The sequence below is a fragment of the Cyprinus carpio genome, chromosome A17, assembly GCF_018340385.1.
Source record: "Cyprinus carpio isolate SPL01 chromosome A17, ASM1834038v1, whole genome shotgun sequence".
NCBI classification, from domain to species: domain Eukaryota; kingdom Metazoa; phylum Chordata; class Actinopteri; order Cypriniformes; family Cyprinidae; genus Cyprinus; species Cyprinus carpio.
In genome coordinates, this window is record NC_056588.1 from 21,446,482 (window position 1) to 21,470,652 (window position 24,171).

At 37.0% G+C, this 24,171-nt stretch overlaps 1 protein-coding gene across 14 annotated transcripts in view; it reads right to left on the minus strand.

Annotated features, from left to right (window-relative positions):
• LOC109109660 (SPARC-related modular calcium-binding protein 1-like) overlaps positions 1 to 24,171 on the minus strand; it is a 62,004-nt gene that overhangs the window by 23,679 nt on the left and 14,154 nt on the right. For 8 of the 14 annotated variants that reach the window (XM_042774419.1, XM_042774417.1, XM_042774418.1 and 5 more), the window contains exons 2-9: positions 15,249 to 15,414; positions 13,671 to 13,751; positions 9,280 to 9,392; positions 8,770 to 8,869; positions 7,293 to 7,343; positions 6,092 to 6,136; positions 336 to 425; positions 150 to 221 (exon numbers count right to left, since the gene is read on the minus strand). In XM_042774419.1, the coding sequence (XP_042630353.1) occupies positions 150 to 221; positions 336 to 425; positions 6,092 to 6,136; positions 7,293 to 7,343; positions 8,770 to 8,869; positions 9,280 to 9,392; positions 13,671 to 13,751; positions 15,249 to 15,414 (718 nt within the window). The remainder of the gene's footprint in view (positions 1 to 149; positions 222 to 335; positions 426 to 6,091; positions 6,137 to 7,292; positions 7,344 to 8,769; positions 8,870 to 9,279; positions 9,393 to 13,670; positions 13,752 to 15,248; positions 15,415 to 24,171) is intronic. The other 6 variants (XM_042774412.1, XM_042774415.1, XM_042774422.1 and 3 more) reach the window with 6 other exon arrangements.

Consider the following 24,171-nt stretch of genomic DNA (forward strand, 5'->3'; position numbering starts at 1 on the left):
ATTTTCTTTCCATTTGTATCCATCATAAGTCAAATCAGCTGTAGACATGCATGTCTGTTGTGAGACAACTGATTTTGATATATCAGAATATCAAATTTACCAATAGACAATAACCATAGACAGACAGACAGATAGATATATATTCTGACCTGGCTTCCTAGGGATTGAACTGTTCTGTTTGTACACCAGCTGCTTAATCCACAACGTTGGAGCTGTAATTTCTGTTTAAAATACAACATAAAATTGATTTGCACTTGTATATCAGTCATATCCATAAATGCAAGACTCTAATGTTGTTGTCGTGTCGCTTATTTTTGCATGGGGTCCAAACTTACCCTCACCTTCTGGGACAACATGCGTCTCCATGGTTGGTGTTGGCTTGGAACCATCATCTGGATTGAGGGTGAGAAAGAAACGGAAAGAGACTACCATTATTGAGGTTAATACAATCTACTCTCCACAACTGTTGAATGATTGGGATTTGCACATGGCCCGGCCAATAGCACAGAAAACAAAGTGGGTGAGGGATAGAGGGTACAAAGTGAGAAAATTCAAGTGAGAAAACAGAGATAAATAACAGTGTTCATCCACTCAGTAACACACACACACACACGTCAGAATGCAAAAATATAACTTTCACATACATACTGTTTAGATAAATGGTATTGTATTGTATAAAAAGGCAACAGTACATTACTTAACTTAACTTAAAGTTGGCATTATAATTGAGAAATGTCAAACGTCCTATAGTACTTACCCACTTATGTTCTATTGCATTCAGGCTGATTTTCTTGTGGCTCACATCACTGTAGGCCCTGGCAGTGGAGGGGCCAAAGCCACAGTGCTAAAGCCACAATAGGGTGGCAGCGAAACCAGTTCATAGAGTACATGTAGTTCACTGAACTGAATTATAGTCAATGTGACACTATTTTTTCCCTGACCTCTACGCTTGCACGTAAAATCAATGTTTATAATACAAGTTCTGAAAGTGAATTCTATTCCCTGCTTTTATATAAACATGGGTAATTAAGAAAGATAGCAGCAGCAGTAATATGATCCACACGCTGTTAAAAGTTATTTTTAGAGATATCTTTACATCCGAGTCAGAGAATATCCTGTCATTAAGAGCAACAGTGACAGCTACTCATCAATTTCTATAAGAAAATTGTACACTTTAAATCAAACCAACCAGCTTCAACATTAATTTCAACATAACATTTCATTCAAAGTAAATAAAAATCAGAAAAAAAAGCATGCAACTGACCCTTTGAAGGGAGTTTGATTGACAGGTGATCTGACCAATCATAAAAAAAAAAGAATCTGCCATTTTTGTCCGACAAACAAACCAGACAGGAGAGTAGCTTAACATTGGTGGACTCGAACTTGAAAAATAGTGTGTATTGATGTCTTTCCGCAGTTGAAACAAGATACCTTATGATGTTCATTCATGGTTATTCTGTGCTATAATTACTAAAGAGGAAGAGATGATCAGTTCCGATGAACTCAGACGCTACATCGATCTGTCACGACACATTAAAGGGCCACAGCTGAGATTTTGTTTCATTCCAAAAGTAACCTGCTCTGTCTTGTCTGCCGGCACGTTGTCTGCCGGTTCCTCCTTGCTCCATGATATATTTTTTCACTGCATGAGAACATGATGTGTGGCATAAGAGCGTTAGAAATTTTCGGCGAACCAACAGAAACGAAGGGGTCGGGTTTTTGCGAAGGGTCAATCGTCTGTCTTTTATGAAGGAATGAATTCCTATGTAGAAATATGTATAGGATATATACTATAGGTGAACTATCCCTTTAATAATACAATCACAGATTTAACTATGCTGCTGTACAAGCGGAGATCAAAATTAGAGAACAACCCACATTTTCCTAAATTTCAAGGTCACTGTTTAGTCCTATTTGAAGTTATTCTAACAAGAGTAATAGCAAAGTTTTAAGCATACTTCGTAAGTTTAATACATTATGAAACAGTATTTATAAAAAAAAAAAAAAAAAAAAAAAAAAAAAAAAAAAAAACACTGATCAAATTTAGTGGACACTTTCAGATACCTCCCAGTTATTGGTGTTAATCTGGCTCCTGGTGCTAAATTCCTTAATTATCTGACAAACCCTATTTAACTGGCAGCCTAACGTTACAGTTTTCACTGAATTTGCATGATGGTGAGCCATTCAAAAGTGACTAAAACCCTCCAACAGGAGGTTGTCTAGATGAAGGCCAAAGGGATGACCCTTTCAGCCACTGCATGAGAAGCTGGTTGTTCCAAATCTGTGATTTCTAGAATTTTGTGGCTGGTCGCCCACGAAAGACAAATGCATGAGAAGACAGGATAATGCAGAGAATCTCAATGGGCAATCGGTTCAACTCTGCAACTGGGATTGCTTGCCAGTGCTGAACAGGGTAAGGATCTGTCTTGGCATACAGTGTCTCGACTTTTAAGATAATTTGGACTGAAAGCTCACTCTGCAATGACCAAAATTGATTGAAAGAGTGCAAAAGGCTAGAGTCAGACTAACCTTTGCTGAGGAGCATGTTGTGTGGAGAGAGGAGAACTGGTCCAAAGTTCACATCAGTGATTAAAGCAAGTTTAATTTATTTTGGTCCGATGGGAAACATTATGTTCATCGTCAAACTGGGGAAAGACTAAAGCCAAAATGTGTAAAGAAGTCAGTGAAAGGTGAAGGAGGAAGTGTCATGGTTTGTGGGATGTTTTCTGCAGCCTCTTATACAGACACATGGCAGGTGAACGTAAATGTTTATCAGAGCCTCCTGTGGCAACATGCGTTTTTTTCCCCCCTGCGTTTATCGCCCAATCAGTCAGCAGTTTTCATGCAGGACAATACACAGCAAAACAGGAAAAGCATTTCCTTGAAAAATCAAGTGTTCATAAATTGTTCTCTAATTTTGATCTCCACTGTATGTAGCAAGCTATGTAGCTAGCTAACAAGTAACTTAGCTAGCCTCCACTAGCACTACCTAGCTACCCTTACGAAAAAGAAGTTTAAGTGTGCTATTAGTATACTTCTAAAAATAGGAAAGTATGCTTTTAGTTTACTTTTTATGTACTTCTCAGAAATGGGCTTTATATATATCATTTAGAAATATACTTAAAATGACATTTAAGTATACTTGACTTATACTTACAAAAAGTCTAAATATATTTGAACTATACTTGTGCTCCTAGAATCCGTGTTTTCTATATACGGTAGAGGGCGCTAGTACACATCTTCTGCACAAAATTAAAAAACAAAAACAAAAAAAAAAACCCACGAGTGAAGAAAAAGAAACAACAGATACTAACACATGTAACATGATCATCTGACATGAAACCGCATCAAAACTGTAATGTTACGGAATAAAATCGAATAAAGTCGACTGATGAAGGGGTAATAATTACAGTCAAGCTTTGGGGAGTTAATCGACTCCATCTACGTTTTGATTATCATTCAGAATCCAATTCATAGTCTTTTTTCAGCTTTTTGTTCAAAATGTTATTTCTTTATTTTTTTTTTATTCTATACTTCAAAAAAAAAAAAAAAAAAAAAAAAAAAAAAAAAAAAAAAAAAAATGCATGAAGCTAGAATAAAATGTTTTTGTTTACAAGCAGGTACCCTGTTCTTTCTTTGTATGTTTTGTACAGTATGTTCAGATATTCATATAACAAAATATATACAAATTAAAACCTAAATGGGGACATAGTAGTATACTTAAAGTATGATGTAAAGTTCACTTAAAGAAAACTTATGAGTATACTTGCAGTATAAACTACTAAACTAATAGTTTACTGAGACTATACTTCAAAGTGTACAAAGTATTTAATTAGTAAACTATCAGTATACCTATAAGTTCACGTTTAGTATAATAGCAGTACAAACGACAAACATAGAGGTAAACTAGTTGTGTACTCAAAGTCTGCTACTGTTATCCTTAAAGTATACTTTTATATACTAGAAAGTGGGCCAATTTAGTCCCAAGGAGTACTGAAACAGTACACTTACAAGTATACTACTAGAACACTGATATTTGGATACTTGCTACATAAAGTATACCTAAAAATATACTTAAACTTTACTTAAGTATACTTAAAATAAACTTAAAGTATACAACTTTTTGGTAAGGGTAACTACATGTGATGTTGTTCTTTAAAGCATATATATATATATATATAACAATAATGATAAGATTATAATTCTTTACATTTACATAGTGCTTCCCTGCTGTTCTAAGCACTCAAAGCGCTCTACATTGTGAGGGGGATTCTCCTCGTCCACCACCAGTGTGCAGCATCCACCTGGATGATTCGACGGCAGCCATAGTGCCCCAGAACACCCACCACACACCAGCTAATTAGTGGAGAGGAGACAATGATGAAGCCAATCAGCAGATACGGGGATTGTTAGGAGGCCATGATGGTCAGAGGCCAATGGGCAAATTTGGCCAGGATGCCGAGGTCACACCTCTACTCTTTTCCAAAGAGTTCTGGGATTTTTAATGACCACAGAGAGTCAGGACCCTCATCCGAAGGACGGTGCTTTTTTGACAGCATAGTGTCCCCGTCACTATACTGGGGACTTAGGACCCACACAGACCACAGGGTGAGCACCCCTGCTGGCCTCACTAACACCTCTTCCAGCAGCAACCTAGTTTTCCCAGGAGGTCTCCAATCCAGGTACTGACCAGGCTCAACCCTGCTTAGTTTCAGTGGGCAACCAGTCTTGGGCTGCAGGGTGATATGGCTGCTGGCAATTTACCTTTATTTATTATTTTATCATTTATTTACCTTTAACAACCTCACAACTCATTGTAGGTATTTGTCAAAAGGTTTATAGTTCTGTTTTGACAACTCTTTGAGAGTTTAGTTTTAGTTTTGACATGGCAATGCTAATGTGTTTGGTCTTGACGGAACAGATCTGCTACATTGCTGCTGCGGCAGAGCAAGGACCAAGACTTGCTACTGCCAATACATTCACAGACATGCTGCTGTGAGCATGAAGGAAATACTGCTGCTGCACGTATAAGATGTATCGTATAACACGTTTAATTAAATAACTTGTTTTTAGTTTGATTAATAGATGGTATATATATGTGGGTGTGGGTGGGGTGGGTGGTTTGTTTATGATGCTTTATGTGATTGCTACAGCAAGCACTAGCGAAGTATCTGAATGTTGAGCAGCAAGCTCATTGGCTGAAAGAAACCAATCAGCTTAGCCATGTGAAGAATGATGTGATTATATCAGATAGAGTTAGAACCTATTGCCCTGTGCCATCTAGAGTTGCATGACAGAACTTTGTATTTATTGCTTAAAATTAATAATGTTAACAGAAATTTGAAAGGAATTTTTAATCCTGAAGCCCTACAGTGCACTCTAAAGACTCACATACAGTGGCACACAACCACCGTCCACCTGCTGGTGACATAAACATCTGTTGCACACACACTTTTTCTTGAGTGCAGCCCTGTGCGGTGAAACAAGATCTAAAAAAAAAAAAAAAAGGGAAAAATAAATAACAGGGAAAAATTCCTTACAATTAAAAATATATTATTTTCCCAATATTGCGTTATAAAACTAATGAGATTCCCAAACCCCTATACACCACGCTTGGGGCCTGTAAATGACAATCTGGCTTTCCTGAGTTAGGGCCCACAAGAGTAGGTGCATGCCATCGCTGCTGTTAACATCTATATAAGCTGTTTGAGATACTGTATCACTGCTGTAACAGAGACTGGTGGGGCTTTGGCAGAGCCCCGCCTTTGATGTGTGCTAAGTTCTTTCACTGGCTGTTAAATGGAACAACTGGAATAGGTTTTCATCCTTTACGGTCCTTAGAGAAACTTTAGTCTGAAGTAAAAGCTTGACAGAAAGTTGAGTCAGAGTCAGGCCAATGAACATGTCAGAGAAATACAAGGCAACAGTTGACATGTCTTTGAATGTGTTGACATTTAATCTTACATAAATAAATAAAATAAGGCAAGAAACACAACATTTAGTAATGGTGCAGTTTAGTATCTTAAATTGTTAGCTTTCAATATCTCTCATACATAAGCACATGCTCACATTTCTGCGAAATCCAACTCACCTTTTCTGCCAGAACTAGGAGGTCCCGGCTTATCGGTTACTGACCCTTTAAAGAGAGAGCAGAATGTTTACTCAACTTTTGCAATGTACTACAGCAGTGTTTCTCAACCCTGGTCCTGAGCACCCCCCAGCACTGCACATTTGTGTGTCTCCCTAATTAAACACACCTGATTCAACTCATTAGCTCATTAAAAGAAACTCCAGGAATTGAAATAGGTGTGTCAGATAAAGGAGCCAGGACCAGGGTTGAGAAACACTGCACTACAGTAACCACTTCATTTTGGGAGAACAGGTTAAAATATGCACTTGTAGGAACACAGCATGCATACAAAAGATTACAAAATGCAAGTTATAATTGTAGCATCTTAACTTACAAATATAAGAGAAACGGAAATCAGTTCAGGGAAAACAATTAAAATACACCCCAATTTGAAAATAACCACCAGACCACATTTTCTGAAACCACATTTTCACAGCTAAAAATGTTAAGATGTTATTATCTAGAAATTAAGTTTCCTGTAATGTTAACCCCATATTATTCTAGATGTTTGGTGCATTCATTCATAGCACATACCAAAAAAAAAAAAAAAAAAAAAAAAAAACAAACACACACACAAGGAAAAATGGTGTGCAATGCTACATATTTTATTTAGGTAGTGAAAATAACTACAATAGTTGTTACAATTATTTACACCAATTATTTAATAATTCTCATCATATTATTAATTATATTATTATTAATTAATGTTATTGTCATTGGCAAATGTACTGCAGATGCACCTTACTGCAGAATATAGCTCCAACCTTGTTCTAACATACCAGTTTTTAAGCAAATGTTTTGAGCATTTCTGTTTGTAATTGTACTACAGTGAGATTTTCCTGATTGAAGTCCCCTGTGTAGATGTCAATGTAGATATTCTTGATTAGCTTGTTTGATTTGTGTTGAAACTAAATTCTGCAGCAAGGCAGATCTCCAGGAGTATTGAATATCCATGAATAAAACCCACTTTAGTGGGACATGAAACAGATAAAATGCATTGAGGAGGGGGTAGTTATGAACAAACAATCACATTGATCCAAGAACGTGCAAATGCTCAGGATTAAAGGCATGCAAAATTCAAGATTAGACAGTCAAACCAATTAAAATACTGGAGAGAAAGAGAACTTTGAACAAAAGGGCTATTTGGAATGAAATTTACTACCTGACAATCCACTTGTCCCAGCATGAGTTCCCATAAATTCACGGAAGTTTCCTGCAAACGTGTGCAAGACATTTCACTTAAGTGGTGATTCATGGGATTTACTCATTTCTGGGACAGGACTAGTCCATCTTTTGAACATTCATGAGATGTAGAACACTGAGCCAAGGCTGAAGCCAAAAAAAAAAAAAAAAAAACCAGGTCTGCGACATTGAAAATCATCAAGCTGACCAGATAAACTCATCTACTCACTTTTACTGTGTTTAAAAATGTGTTCTTGCAAACCATAACTCAAACTTTCAAGATCATGTTTTTTAAATAAAGACAGGAAGAGTTGTCACTGAATAATCAAAAGTTCTCCAATGAGAAAATCTGATTGGGTTTTTGGAGGGAACCAGGGTGATGCTAACTTCTGGGTTGGCTTAATACACTGCAGCACTCTATTACTTCCAGTTTATTTCTCACAAAGGAAATGGAAGGTAAAGTTGAGTGCATTGCAATGTGGAATGTTATAGTGTATACTATATTTTGGCAAGTGTAGTAGTAATCCACTTTTCCATTTATGAAGATATTAAAGTTACAGTGTACTGTACACACTGCATAATACAGAAAAAGTAGTGTGGTAGCATGCTATTCTAATCAAAACAAAACCTGTGACTCAACCCATTGCTGTTTATTTGATAGGCCCAATATAATAACACTGATTTAAAAAACAGGTTTGGGGGCAGGACTTCCTGTTCATCCATAAAATGGCATTCAAGGCAAACATTTCAAAAAGTCAGAAAGCTAGGTGAAATGTAGCATCAGGGTTAGATAAGCATAAGATGGCATGTATCAAAGAAAAAAAAAAAAACTAGAAACCAGGTGCTCCAATCATAATATAATCCAGCTGTGGCAGGAGACGGTGGTGTTATCTCCAAAAGAACAATCTTGGCCATTAGAGAAAAGTGTTCCCATTTATTTACGGAAAGAAAAGCTTCCTCATTCCAACCTTCCACTGAAAGAAGTTATACAATGAAGAGAGAATGAGAAAGCAATGATGGAGAAGGAGGAAAAATAATAGAGAATGAAACGGATGAAAAGAGAGATTGATTGAGTGTGAATTTGGAAAGAGACAGAAAGAAAGAAAAGCCCAAATGTAGAAACCATAAAGTAGAGGAGAGAAAAAAAAGATAAACTTTTGGAGTCAGCATATGTCCTGCAGGATATTATCCATCACCTCTCGGTTCCATGCACAAACACGGTAGAAGTAAACTAAACAGAGTGGTGGCTAGAGTTTAACATCACACTGACTCCATCAAAACAAAGAGCACAATTTAAATCAAACAAAGTCTAATGGTGCTGAAAGTGATGGACTACAGGCACAACTTCTTGACCGAGGCACATGATGGTTTAGCGGTACTGCTTTTCAGCACGACCTAAACACAAAGCAATAATCCATGCGTACAGTCTAGAGATACTATCTGCATACATACAGTACCTGAACACACTGGTGTTTTGTTCTGGACAGAAGAGCCGCTCACTGGCTTGCCATCTGTCGTCACGCACCAGCAGTATCCTGTGAGGGTGTGACATTGGACCTGGAGGAGATACAGACGAATAGAGGTGAGAGAAAATTCCAGTAACCACTCTTGTATCTCCTGGATTAACCGCAGAAAATGTCATGGCACTTGAGCTAAGGGAATACAATTATTCAGAGTGAAACATGACTTATAAACGATGAGGCATTAAAAGCTTAGGCGGACTGGATGATCGCTGTTTAACAAAGCAAGGCACAGGTGAAATAGAGGCTGCGAGTCTATAAATGTGATTTAATGTACACTTTCCATTCAAATTCCCTATACGGCCGTACTGATGAGAAACACAGGGAAGTGCAAATTTTTGGAGGCTGGGGAAGATGTTGGAAGGCTAATTTGTCCACTAGGTATGTTTGCTTTAGGATTAGTCGATGTCAGAAACAACACTCAGGCAGTCCGGAACTCTGACAGACCTGGGCAAATGTTCCATCGTCATTGCATTCTGGGATAAAAATGGATTCCTGTGGCCTTTTGGCCTGTTCCAGAGCCTGAATCCTCTCAGTCCGACATTTTGTCTGGCCCGCTTCTGCAATATAGATACAAATGTGTCTAATTAAACACTTGACGTACATTTATTGCTTTAATATTTTAATACATAAGGATAGTGATGCAATGGGAATGTCATTTGACTCGGAGAGTATTTTTAAAGAAAATATACCTTGAATTCACTATGTGTTGCTTTGGAAACAAATATCTAGGAAATTAATAAATTGAATCCTACATAAGGCATGTTACTAAATAATCATGGGAAAATGCATATACAGTGAGACACCAAACACACACACACTCCCACACTTTTCCACCAGTGAACTCCCATGACCTTTCCATTGTTCATGATTACATGAAAGGCATTTTAAATAGACTTAAAAAAAACCCAAAATGTACAGAAATTTCACTCACAAATACCAACTTTATTTTATAGTGGGGATAATATTTATTTGATCCCCTGCTGATTCTGTAAATTTGCCCACTTACAAAGAATTGAAGGGTCTGTCATTTTTATGTTAAGTTTATTTTAATGGATAGAGATAAAATATCAACCAAAACCAAAATCCTCTACCAACCAGCAAGAATTCTGGCTCCCACAGATTGGTTATGTGCCCATGTGGAACACAAGATTAGTCCTGCTGGCTGCCACTTCTAATGTCAGCTTGTTAGGTGTATAAGACACCTGTCCATCTTCCATTCCAACCTCTCCCACCACCATGGGCAAGACCAAAGAGCTGTCAAAGAATCTCAGAGACAAGATTGTAGGTCTGCACAAGGCTTGAATGGGCTACAAGACCATCAGCAAGAAGCTTGGTGAGAAGGAGACAACTGTTGGTGCGATTATTCAGAAATACAAATCAACCATCAGTTGCCCTCGATCTGGAGCTCAGTGCAAGATCTTGCCTCTGAGGTAAGGATGATCATGAGAAAGGTGAGGTATCAGCCCAGAACTACATGGGAGGAGCTTGTTAATGATCTTGAGATAGTTGGGTTCACAGTCACCAAGCAAAACATTGGTAACACACTATGTCGCAATGGACTGAAATCCTGCAGCACCCGCAAGGTCCCCCTGCTCAAGAAGGCACACGTACAGGCCTGTTTAAAGTTTGCCAGTGAACATCTAAATTATTCAGAGAAGGCTTGGGAGAAAGTGCTGTGGTCAGATGAGACCAAAATTGAGCTCTTTGGCATTAACTCGACTCGCCGTGTTTGGAGGGAGAGAAACGCTGACTATGACCCCAATAACACACAAAAAAAGCTGTTTTTCTGCTAGAGGTAAAGGACGACTTCACTGCATTGAGGGGCAAATGGACGGGACCATGTACTGAAAAATCTTGGACGAGAACCTCCTTCCCTCAGCCAGAACACTGAAGATGGGTCATGGATGTGTCTTCCAGCATGACAATGACCCAAAACATACCGCCAAGGCAACAAAAGAGTGGCTCAAGAAGAAGCACATTAAGGTCAAGGATGGGCCGAGCCAGTTTCCAGACCTCAATCCTATAGAAAATCTGTGGAGGGAGATGAAACTTCAAGTTGCCAAACGACAGCCAAGAAACCTTAAGGATTTAGAGAGGATCTGTAAAGAGGAGTGGACCAAAATCCCTCTTGAGATGTGTGCAAACCTGGTGACCAACTAAAAAAAAAACGTCTTACCTCTCTGCTTGACAACAAGGGTTTCTGCACCAAGTACTAAGTCATGTTTTGCTTGGGGATCAAATACTTATTTCACTCACTGAAATGCAAATCAATTTCTAACCTTTATATAAGTTTTTTTTGTTTGTTTTGTTTTGTTTTGTTATTTCTTCCCGGATTTTTTAGTTGGTATTCTGTCTCTATCCATTAAAATAAACCAACCATAAAAATTACAGACCCTTCATTTCTTTGTAAGTGGGCAAACTTACAAAATCAGCAGGGGATCAAATAAATATTTGCCCCACTGTAGATCTGAACAACAAGAAGAAAAAAAAATCACAATGGAAATTTCTATGCCATTTCCATGACCTTTTTAATATATTATTGTTTGTGAGCATTCCAGACTTAAAAATCACCATTAATAGCTTGATATTTCCATGACCACTGAAATTCTGAAAACAATTAATTGAAGAATTACTGAAGATTGGATTATTGGAAAATCCATCTCATTAAACAGCCTTTGAAAGAAACCTCATCACTTGTGGCTTCTCAATCTTGATCTAAGGATGGAAAATATGAGGTTTGAAATGTCAAAGCTGAGTGTCGTGTTCCAGCATGTAAGCACTTGGTCATTTTGTGTGAACACAAAGAGTATTTAGTCATTCTAAGACAAATAAACAACGCTTACAAGTTGGACCTCAGTGCTGGACTGCATCCAAGATGTAGGGAGGCTAAAAACCATGTAATCATTTTTACACTTTTATCTTTCACAGTTAAGTCCTCAAATGCATAGACTTGCAATATACTTTCAAATACATTAAAAAATATGAATAAATACAGACATAAGCATATCAAGCACACAAAGAGACAAATTGCAAATCTGCCCTGCATGTCTGAGAGCAAAAGCTCTCAAATCATCCATGATGCAGAAATAAGAAACACCTGTTGTATCTGTGAAGTCTGGGACCGATCAGCTAAGAGAGGCAGGTGGGCTGCGATCACCCCCAACAACACAAGACTTATGGACATGTAAAGAAAAACCAAACCCCAAACGAATCAATTATTATACTGACCATTTTAGTGTTTTCATTGTGTAGAATATATAGAAACAGACCTCCAGACTTTTTTTTTAAATAGTATTTTACAAAACAGTAAATTTACTTGTGTATTCCAAATAATGCCAACTGCCAAATGTTCATTTTTATGTAACGAAATATGCAATAATTTTGGTAATTGGCCAACTTTGTTAGTCTGCAGACCTAAGAAGCCTGACTTTCCTTTCATTTTTATTTTCAATTTACTACTTCTGTTTTGCTGAAGAGGTTTTTGGTGTGTACTGTATATGAAGTTTAAACTCAGTAAATAATTATGCTTTAACCAAAGTTTTTGTTCAGCAGTATGCAACCTAAATTATCTGAACGGAGCATGTTAATAGACATTAATTTCTTTCTTTTTCCCCCCCTAAAAACAGTGACAACAATGATTATTCCTGGCACTTTTAAATGACAGTTTAACACAATCCAGTTTAAGAAATTGATGATGCAGGCTGACCTTGACTTAAAGCCAGTCAATCTGTCTTTGAGCATGTGAACCTGGCCTGCAAAAACTTACATGCATACCAGTGGGCATACGCGCTTCCTCGGTAGTTTGCTCTAATGCTCCAGGTACTGTATATTCTCTCTAGACTGACACGCACACAGATGTGTTCTTCTGTCTTGATTTGAGATCAGCCACCTTCATGCCAACACATGAATGACAAAACTGCATAACAATTTGAAAAGGAAAACTGGTGAGGAATATGAGGCTGAAAGTGCCAGTGCACTTTTAAACATATGAAGCTAAAAGTTAAAAGTATAAATAAAAAAATGTTTATTCGTAGATATGAATATTACTTTAAAAAAGTTTAAAATCGTATACAGTACACTCACACGAGATGAAGAATTGAGTCATATTAGTATCAGCTCCATGTAAAATAAAAAGCTGACTTGATGAATACTAACCACTTTATATTTGTTAACCCTTTAAACTATTTAAATATTGCAAATGGGTTGAATTAATCACATTTGAATGCATGCAAATTATTTACAGTGGTGTAAAAAAAAATTTTTTTTTTTTATTTTTGTTGTTTTTTAATGCTTTAATGTTTTAGATCATAATTTAAATTTTATTTTTGTTTTTGTTTTTATTTTAATTGTTTCCTTCAATGATCCAATTCATCCATAAACAAAAATGACTCATAACCACAACAGACAAGCAACATTTGTTTCTTCTTTCTTTCTTTCTTTCTTTCTTTCTTTCTTTCTTTCTTTCTTTCTTTTTTTTTGTGATTGTGAAGAAAATGTTAAAGTGAAAGTGTTGAATTTACATTTCCTTCATTATTCATTTCACTTTTGTTGTGAAAGGAGTTTTGCATTTGACAAAAATATAACTTTTTAAATTAAAAACAAACAAGCAAGCCCAGGCCAAGTAACACATACGTCTCTGTAATGTAATTAGTTACTTTTTAGGGAGTAACACAACTTTCCCCAACACTGCTCCTAAGTAATTTAACATCATCAGTACTTTGAGGGCACAGTGGGCCTACAGAAATATGCAAATTGGGAAGAAATCACAGAGTGCAAATTTGGTAGAATCTTGTGTGTGTGTGTGTGTGTGTGTGTGTGTGTATAGGTTTCCATACCTTTCATACCTGTCAACTCTTTGACCTCTGAAACAAGTGTGGGTGCAGGAAGAGGCTGATCTATCCTCACCGAGTTTTTACCTGAAATTGTAAAAATTAATAAATAAATAAAGTGCATATTGCGTAACACAACTCCTCAAAGAACGGACTTTTATTATGTTAAATGCTTTCATTTGGAAGTTCTCGTTCTAAGTTCCTGTTGTCTTGTTCAGTGTTTTATGTCCCTCATATTTCTGTTTCCTGTATTAGCTGTTTTCAGCACTGCTTTTAGTGATGGCGAAGTGAAGCGTTCTGAACCAGTGAAGCTTTCAACACAACTGTATTGGAAAAAGGTTCATTACGCGAAGCTTTTCAACAAGGTTTTTGTTGTGGCCATCTAGTGGTCATAAAAATTAATAACACCTTCCAAACTGCCTTGTTCCATTACAGCCGCTGGTTTCACATCTGGTTCTTTGTTTTATATTATTGTAAACAAATAATTGTCATTGTCAAAGTTATTCATTTGTGTCGGTGTACTGTCAACTTTATGAAACATAAAGTCATAATTTAAATCCGCAAACTGTCTATTTTAACTCTGCCTCAGTTCTGTTATTTCATACGCAAAGTTCATTTGAACTTTATTTTTTTATTTACGATATTGAAAAAACAACAATAAAAACAAAGTGAGGTTCGCAGATACTGAAACAGTCACGTGGTTTTCAGACGAACGAAGCTTCAAACTTTATAGATCATGTGCTTTTGGCAAAATTTGCTTTGATGTGAAATGTGTGTTTGTTTGTTTGTTTTTTTTTTATACATGCTTAGGAGCTTCCGTGTTGAGTGTAACATCACTAAATGCATTTGAAAATGCTGACTTCTTTACTATATAGTAGACCGAAAGAGCGGTATGCCCGAAATACATAGTACTTATAAAACAGTAGGCGAAAAGTACCCAGGTGATCTACTTCAAGCACATCCAATGAACACCTCACTATCCCATGTGGCCAGGAGAGAGAAGTGATGTTGATGATGTAAGTCACATGGCAATGCCAACATGCATCACATTAATACTACACACATTCATTCTACATACAATGTCTGATGAAGTTTTTTATCACATATAATACCCAGTCAAAAAATGTGATTATGGATGAAGCAAAGTTTCTTTCAGGATTAGTTTTCTTGACAGGAAGGAAAATTAGTCTGTGAGGAACAGAAGTACATTGTGTTAAATGGACTTTACTGACAAAACATCTTCCCAAAAGACTTTCAGTAGACAAAAAATGTAAAGACATAGAATAGTCAAACACAAAAAGCACCGCTTAAAGGGATAGTTCACCAAAACATTTCTCAAGTTGTTCCAGTAATGACAGAATTTTAATTTTTGGGTGAACTGTTCCTTTAATGTTTGAAAATGCATGTGATAATAAGGCTTGTTTTCATGTAATACACATATTTTTATTTTATTATTTTTTACAAATGTATTATTAATTTATTAATTTATTTATTTTTAAGAAATGATACAATCTCCACATGCATTTCAAGATGTCTCATTTGTTTTCAGAAATTCTCACACAACAGTGTGTGATGTCCACTGACCTTTGCATCGGCCTCTGTGGGCGAGGGTGAGCGTGCGGTCCTTGCATTTCGCCCTCTCCAGGTCACAGCTGGTATCATAACTGTGTCCATCTGACCCACACACAGGCTTGCTGTTACTCCTGGAGCACACAGGGGAACATGGGCTCTCTCTGTCCCCTATTAGCCACTGCAAACACATGTACACATATATGAAGTATATTTAAATAGAGCACTGGGGCATGACAGTGTAATAAGGCATGGGGTACTTGAAAGAAGACCCTGACTAGACTCTACTGTGTGTGCAATAAATTAAACAGAGCTACTGAGCTGAGCTACAGCTCAATTAGTTTCATAGGTTTTAGTATAGGGTATGATAATATTTATTTGTGTATTTTTCTTTATTTTTGTATATGTATCTATCTATCTATCTATCTATCTATCTATCTATCTATCTTTTTTTAATTTTATTATATATATGTATATGTTTTTATGTCTGTCTGTCTGTCTGTCTGTCACATCTGTTTTCATTTTGTTTTGGTCAATGAAATAATATATATACAGTATATGTGTGTGTGTGTGTGTGTGTGTGTGTGTGAGACATAAAAATATATGTATTTATTTCTCTCACATTAGAAGAAAAATGAAATACTAATTGAGTAATAATGGTATCTTCTATTTCTTTTCCTTATTGTTTCTGTAATGCAACCAGCCATCTTAAATATACAAAATCATTCTTGCATTTCCACAATTTCAAAGAGTCACATATTCCCCTAACATTTCAGAGGAACAGAAGAGTCTTTAGAAAGGGAAAGGGAAAGAAAAGCCAGTTTGCTTCAGGACTCACTGTAGATATATGCTGGCCAGTGACCTATTACAAGACAAATTCACTTCAGAGATTGTGCTATAGCTGCTGGTCCAACATGCAGTGTGGCGTCTGACACTGCAGTGGTCTCACAGCACAGCAGGTATACAAAACTGGAGAACCTCTACTGGAAAAAGGGTAGCTTTAGCCAGAAACACAGGGCACATTTTCCATTTTAACACGACCCATCTGAATAACCAGAGCTGACCATTTCTGATCACACACACACACACACACACACACACACACACACACACACACACACACACACACACACACACACACACACACACACACACACACACACACACACACACACACACACAGCAAACAACAAAACGTTGCTTCAGGACTGAATCTCTTGAGTTGAGCAATCAAGCAAACGGAACCAAATGATGTCACTAATATAGTAGACATGAACTGAACCAGTCTGAATGCATGACAAACAAGACTCCCCCCACCCTTCAGTATGGCATTATTAAATCTGTCTCCTTTACCATGTATATCCTGCTTAAATAGTACTAAACAAATACTATTAGTAGATTTGAATACATACTCAATGTAACCACAAATCCCTATGTATGCCCTAATATATAAATACATATTATCAAATTACTTTTTGATTCTCACTTGGGTAAATAATTCAGAACAGCCACATTAAAAATGAATACCTAAGCATATCTTTAGTGTTGTATTAGACGGGCCAAAATAATCCTGGTGTAAGTTGCAATATAAATGCTGCATCCAAAGCAAGCTGTTAGAAAGATGATTTAGAACTGAGTACACGTCCAGATGGTGAGTTGCCTATTTGTCCATTTTCTTTGAAGGAAACCAGGAAAAAGAAAGCAACAGGCAAAGGTTCCATAGTCAGGCAGTCGTAGTCTCATAATTCATCTTGACTGCATGAATACTTCTATGATGTGTTCTGTCTAATGACATTTATTATGACAGAAGGCATAAAAGATTACTACTCAGTTGTACAACCCAAAGTGCACCTCTTTATAGTCTAAGATTCATCTGCAGGAGTTGAGTAAGGTACACAGATATTAAGTTAAAGCCTAAAGGGTCACAATTAAAGGAATCGTTGTAAACAAATAGTCATTACATGATAAAGAGCTTCAGGACTTTCTGCAAAACATTTTCATTTTGTGTTGCACAGAAGAAAGAAAATCAAATATCATACAAGAAAACAGTGTCTAAATAAGTTTGGGAAGACTTGAAGGTGAGTAAATAATTTTAAGTCATACTAAATCAAAAAGCACTCTAGAATTCAGCTGATTGCATTTAATATAAATTTAAAATATAGCATAATACATTTTCATTTTAAATTAACATGGAATTATGTGTCCAAAAACATTAGTTCACACTTAAGTACACATTCTCACATTGTTCACACTTATGCATATTATTTTCTTTCTTTTTTCCAACTGTTAAGTACTGTATATTACTTCCAAAATAAGTGTTCTTTTAAAAAGTATTCTAATGTGTACTTCTTTTTCATAAAGCATACTGTATACCTGAAAAGGTTTTTGCTTGGAAATGTAGGAGGACCTCTCAATAAACAATAATTCTTAATAAAAACCTTCAAATAACACAAATATATGAGATAAAATTAGGTATTCTGGAAAGGCATTAACACAGACACAAGTTAGTTCTGTCTCACACACAAAATTACAGTCAACATAAGAAAGGGCTCTGGGAGGTTAACAACATAACTACTGACGTGGTACAGAAAACAAATTTATGTATCACCTTAGATTGAAAGCATACTGATCCGTGACTGGGTCTGTAAAATATGTGTTTATTTATAAAATATGAGCCTAAGTATTACTGTTTAACTGTATAACTGGAAGTGAAATGAATCACACACAGTCTGTCAGTTTGTGTGGGCAGAAGTTTAGTTAAGTATGGAACACAGAAGAAAACAGAAGCCTACACACCATAAAAACCTTCTGTCATTCTCACTTTCAACAATATACAATGCCCCAGAAAGAATTGAGAGATTCTGGGACACTTAAGTCAAACATTTTAAAAATGCAATGTGCCGATTAACAAAATATTAAACTGAAGGCCTCTACAAGCTTTTGATGTTAAAACTCTAAAAAGAAATAAAAAAAAATGCAAGAACTCTCAGAACTAGCCTCTTTTTTTTGCTATTCCATTTAAAAAGTGGTCACAAGGTACTTTAAGTGGATTTATGAAGTCAATTCCCCTTAAAATTTCTGAGTGTCCTAGCAGGGTAACCAGTATGAAAATGTTCCACTATTAATGTCTGACAAATTTCTGTTCCGTTTTATAACCCAACACACATCTTCTTTTTATATCTCTTTTGTACATTTCTCTGATTTTGTAACTAATACAATGATATTCATACATTTTCTATTGTATTTAGTTGTGGCATAGGTGCTCAATAAATGTTTAAGGCTGTTGTTCGTAAGTCATTATTGCACTGTAAAGTTTTCTCAGTCAGTACACTTCTTTCTTACAAAACAAATGATCTGTTTAGTAGTCAGCCATCCATAAATCCCACTAGTTTCCCAACACTGCTAAACTCATATGTAAACCATTAAAAACAATCCTCTTGTTGATTAAACAATATGTCTAGCGCATTTTTCGAACTAAAAAGTGATCTCCAAAAAAAAATGTTCTTATTTTTCAGTTTGGGGTTTATGACAAATGTTTCTTCTTAACACTCTATTTTGAGAATAAGGATACTCTTAACTTTTGCCTGGACTCTTCACAATAAAGTGAAATTTACAGAGAAATCTCATTGCACAGATGGATTTTTATGGAATTTCAGATGGAATTCTGTGTGTATGTGTGTGGTATTCACGAGGTGGGCCAGAGCTACTCTCTATAATGTGTGAAGTGGTTGTTACCTTTCAAAAAAAACAACAACAAAAATAACAGGCAAAAGAAGACTTCTGATTGGACGCCATATAACTAGCAGGCCTGGTCAAGTGTAGCTGGCGCCCCTCAAAAATGGTTCGAAAAATAGGTGACAATTCTGTTTCAATAGAAATCAGTTTAAAACAGAAATTTGCAATCTGTAAATATGTGTGTATATACACAGGTGCATCTCAATAACTTAGAATATCGTGGAAAAGTTCTTTTCTTATTTTTATTTTTTTTATTTCATTAATTCAACTAAAATTGTGAAACTCGTGTATTAATTAAATTCAATGCACACAGACTGAAGTAGTTTAAGTCTTTGGTTCTTTTAATTTTGATGATTTTGGCTCACATTTAACGAAAACCCACCAATCTCACCCATCTCAGCAAATTAGAATACTTAATAAGACCAATAAAAAACAAACATTTTAGTGAATTGTTGGCCTTCTGAAAAGTATGTTCATTTACTGCACATGTACTCCATACTTGGTAGGGGCTCCTTTTGCTTTAATTACTGCCTAAGTTCAGCGTGGCATGGAGGTGATCAGTTTGTGGCACTGCTGAGGTGGTATGGAAGCCCAGGTTTCTTTAACAGTGGCCTTCAGCTCATCTGCATTTTTTTGGTCTCTTGTTTCTCATTTTCCTCTTGACAATACCCCATAGATTCTCTCTGGGATTCAGGTCTGGTGAGTTTGCTGGCCAGTCAAGCCCACCAACACCATGGTCATTTAACCAACTTTTGGTGCTTTTGGCAGTGTGGGCAGGTGTCAAATCCTGCTGGAAAATGAAATCAGCATCTTCAAAAAGCTGGTCAGCAGAAGGAAGCATGGAGTGCTCCAAAATTTCTTGGTAAACAGGTACAGTGACGTTGGTTTTCAAAAAACACAATTGACCAATTCCAGCAGATGACATTGCACCCCAAATCATCACAGACTGTGGAAACTTAACACTGGACTTCAAGCAACTTGGGCTATGAGCTTCTCCGCCCTTCCTCCAGACTCTAGGACCTTGGTTTCCAAATGAAATACAAAACAGTCTAGTTCTTCTTCTCCTTAGCCCAGGTAAGACGCCTCTGACATTGTCTGTGGTTCAGGACTGGCTTAACAAGAGGAATACGACAACTGTAGCCAAATTCCTTGACACGTCTGTGTGTGGTGGCTCTTGATGCCTTTACCTCAGTCTCAGTCCATCCCTTGTGAAGTTCACTCAAATTCTTGAATTGATTTTGCTTGACAATCTTCATAAGGCTGCGGTTCTCTCGGTTGGTTGTGCATCTTTTTCTTCCACAATTTTTCTTTCCACTCAACTTTCTGTTAACATGCTTGGATACAACACTCTGTGAACAGCCAGCTTCTTTGGCAATGAATGTTTGTGGCTTACCCTCCTTGTGAAGGGTGTCGATGATTGTCTTATGGACAACTGTCAGATCAGCAGTCTTCCCCATGATTGTTTAGCCTAATGAACCAAACTGAGAGACCATTCTGAAGGCTCAGGAAACCTTTGCAGGTGTTTTTAGTTGCTTAGCTGATTGGCATGTCACCATATTCTAATTTGTTGAGATAGTGAATAGGTGGATTTTTGTTAAATGTGAGCCAAAATCATCACAATTAAAAGAACCAAGGACTCAAACTACTTCAGACTGTGTGCACATAATTTATTTATTAAACGAGTTTCACAATTTGAGTTGAATTATTGAAATAAATGAACTTTTCCACAACATTCTAATTTATTGAGATGCACCTGTATATACACTCACCTAAAGGATTATTAGGAACACCATACTAATACTGTGTTTGACCCCCCTTTCGCCTTCAGAACTGCCTTAATTCTACGTGGCATTGATTCAACAAGGTGCTGAAAGCATTCTTTAGAAATGTTGGCCCATATTGATAGGATAGCATCTTGCGGTTGATGGAGATTTGTGGGATGCACATCCAGGGCATGAAGCTCCCGTTCCACCACATCCCAAAGATGCTCTATTGGGTTGAGATCTGGTGACTGTGGGGGCCATTTTAGTACAGTGAACTCATTGTCATGTTCAAGAAACCAATTTGAAATGATTCGAGCTTTGTGACATGGTGCATTATTCTGCTGGAAGTAGCCATCAGAGGATGGGTACATGGTGGTCATAAAGGGATGGACATGGTCAGAAACAATGCTCAGGTAGGCTGTGGCATTTAAACGATGCCCAATTGGCACTAAGGGGCCTAAAGTGTGCCAAGAAAACATCCCCCACACCATTATACCACCACCACCAGCCTGCACAGTGGTAACAAGGCATGATGGATCCATGTTCTCATACTGTTTATGCCAAATTCTGACTCTACCATCTGAATGTCTCAACAGAAATCGAGACTTATCAGACCAGGCAACATTTTTCCAGTCTTCAACTGTCCAATTTTGGTGAGCTTGTGCAAATTGTAGCCTCTTTTTCCTATTTGTAGTGGAGATGAGTGGCACACGGTGGGGTCTCTGCTGTTGTAGCCCATCCGCCTCAAAGTTGTGCGTGTTGTGGCTTCACAAATGCTTTGCTGCATACCTCGGTTGTAACGAGTGGTTATTTCAGTCAAAGTTGCTCTTCTATCAGCTTGAATCAGGCGACCCATTCTCCTTTGACCTCTAGCATCAATAAGGCATTTTCACCCACAGGACTGCCGCATACTGGATGTTTTTCCCTTTTCACACCATTCTTTATTAAACCTTAGAAATGGTTGTGTGTGAAAATCCCAGTAACTGAGCAGATTGTGAAATACTCAGACCGGCCCGTCTGGCACCAACAACCATGCCACGCTCAAAATTGCTTAAATCACCTTTCTTTCCCATTCTGACATTCAGTTTGGAGTTCAGGAGATTGTCTTGACCAGGACCACACCCCTAAATGCATTGAAGCAACTGCCATGTGATTGGTTGATTAGATAATTGCATTAATAAGAAATTGAACAAAATTTAAGAAATTAATAATCCTTTAGGTGAGTGTATATGTGTGTGTGTGTGTGTACGTACCTGGTATTCCTTATGTTATGGGGACCAAATATCCCCACAAGGATAGTAATACCAGTAAATTTTGACATCTCCCATTGTTTAACAACCTTATAAAACATACAGAAAAACTAAAACTAAACTAAAATAAAACTAAAATAGCAGAAATTTTTATGTGAGGTTTAGGGTAAGAGGATAGAAAATACAGTTTGTACAGTATAAAAACCATTACACCTATGAAATGTCCCCATAAAACATGGGAACCAGTGTGTGTGTGTATGTGTGTGAATTGGGAAGAAGACATTGGAAAGAGTGTGAGAAATTGGTTATGCAAACTTCAAATCCCCTCCTAAAACAGCTTTTCATGATTCAGTAGTGACTGTCAGAATTCATACGAAGAAGATTTGAAATCATAATCCCTCTTCTCTGATCATTAGACTAATTAAATCCAGGCTAACATGAAATCTGCTTCCTGAACTTCCTACTTTGTCACTATAATGATACAGCTTGGCTAAAGAATAGTCATGTTAGTTCTTCTGGGAATCTCACTGACTCTCTGATCAAAAAAAAAAAAAAAAAAAAAAAAAAAAAAAACAGGAAGGAATTTGTGGAACAAATTAAGATATGCAAGAATTTCTGTCCAGTAACCAAATTCTGTCCTGCATTTCAGTCCTTAATGTCAAGTGAATCAGTTTAATATCAAATAATTTATTGATTCAGTGGATTCCACCCTCTAGCCGGGTTCGTTTAAATGTACAGTCCAGTTTTTGGACTGACAAAGCTGGTTTTGTAATTTATTGATTCAGTGGATTCCACCCTCTAGCCGGGTTCGTTTAAATGGGGTCTGATTTTGGTCTGGGTCTTGTTTAGTCTTATACAGCACATCACTGAAGTCTGGGAAGTCCAGTTTTTGGACTGACAAAGCTGGTTTGGGATGTATTACTTAGTGTTAGCCATAAATCCCTATTTAAGAATGTCTTTGCATTTACTTATGTGTTGGGAGAAAATAATACTTTTGGTTTGTTAGTTATCACTTGTAAACAGTCTACGCCAATGCCAAATGCCAATCCAGATTTTAGACAAACATCCAAACACAAAACAGTCAAGGTTTTCTTACATTCTTTGTTGTTAATCAAATGCTTTTGATTATTTGATCCCAGAGCTTGTAGCAACAAATAAAAACATGCAGACTAAATAACCAGTAAAAGTTGTTTGTCCATTGCAGCGCCACAATAAGTTCTGTCGACATCAGCAAAACAATCAGTGTAGAGAAGATCCCACTTAATGATGCCAATATAGCAAAACTGTGACATGACTTTCAGTTTATGAAACCTGCTATGTCATGACTAATGGCTGTCCGGCATGGTAAAAGAGACACTACTTTTATAGGGCTGTAATTGAAGCCTATGGGAGGCTGGTAATCTCTGGTATTTTCTCAGAGAAAGCCATATCATTAAATGCTGATAGCCACTGCAATCTCTCCACAGCAAAATGCCATAGCACTGACCCAGAACACATTCTCTCTGTCAGAAAACCTTCCTTATCCAAATCGCAGCTGTCACTCACTGTATATCAAGCACACAGCGCTGCTTCTGGCCCACACAGGGAGAACAGCCCAGGGAGTTGTTGTCTTTGTTCTTTATATACATCTTTTTCATTTTTTTTTTTTGTTTATTTGGTTATGTATTTCTGTCTCTATCTCTCTCTCTGTCCACTCCAGTCCTTGTTGAACTTTGCTGTCTGCAATTTAGTCTGGAAACACACGCAATGCACATGCACACGCACACACACTAGTGCTGATGCACATGCACACACACTTTGATGGACTGCATTGTATATTTTTCTTCATGCTCTATTGTAATGTTTGATGTATTAAATCTGACTGATATCGCATTACTTTCTGTAGAGAGTCTTAAGAAGTGTTGTGGCTTTTTTTTTTTGCCCCAGACATTGTGAAAAAGAAACAAATTGCGGTCTTGTGAACTGACCTCCTGATTTATTAAATATTATCACATTAATTCTTCCAGTGGACTACCATTGGATCTCTCATTTGTCATTCTAAATCCTTAGTCACATGACTTTCCTTGTCTATTTTGGCAGGGATGCTTTATACCCCGGGAACTTTAGGCTTACTCCCAATTAAAACAAAACAGACCAATATTTAAATCTCTTAATTGCTTTAACACTCAGACATGTAACTACCGTAAGTCA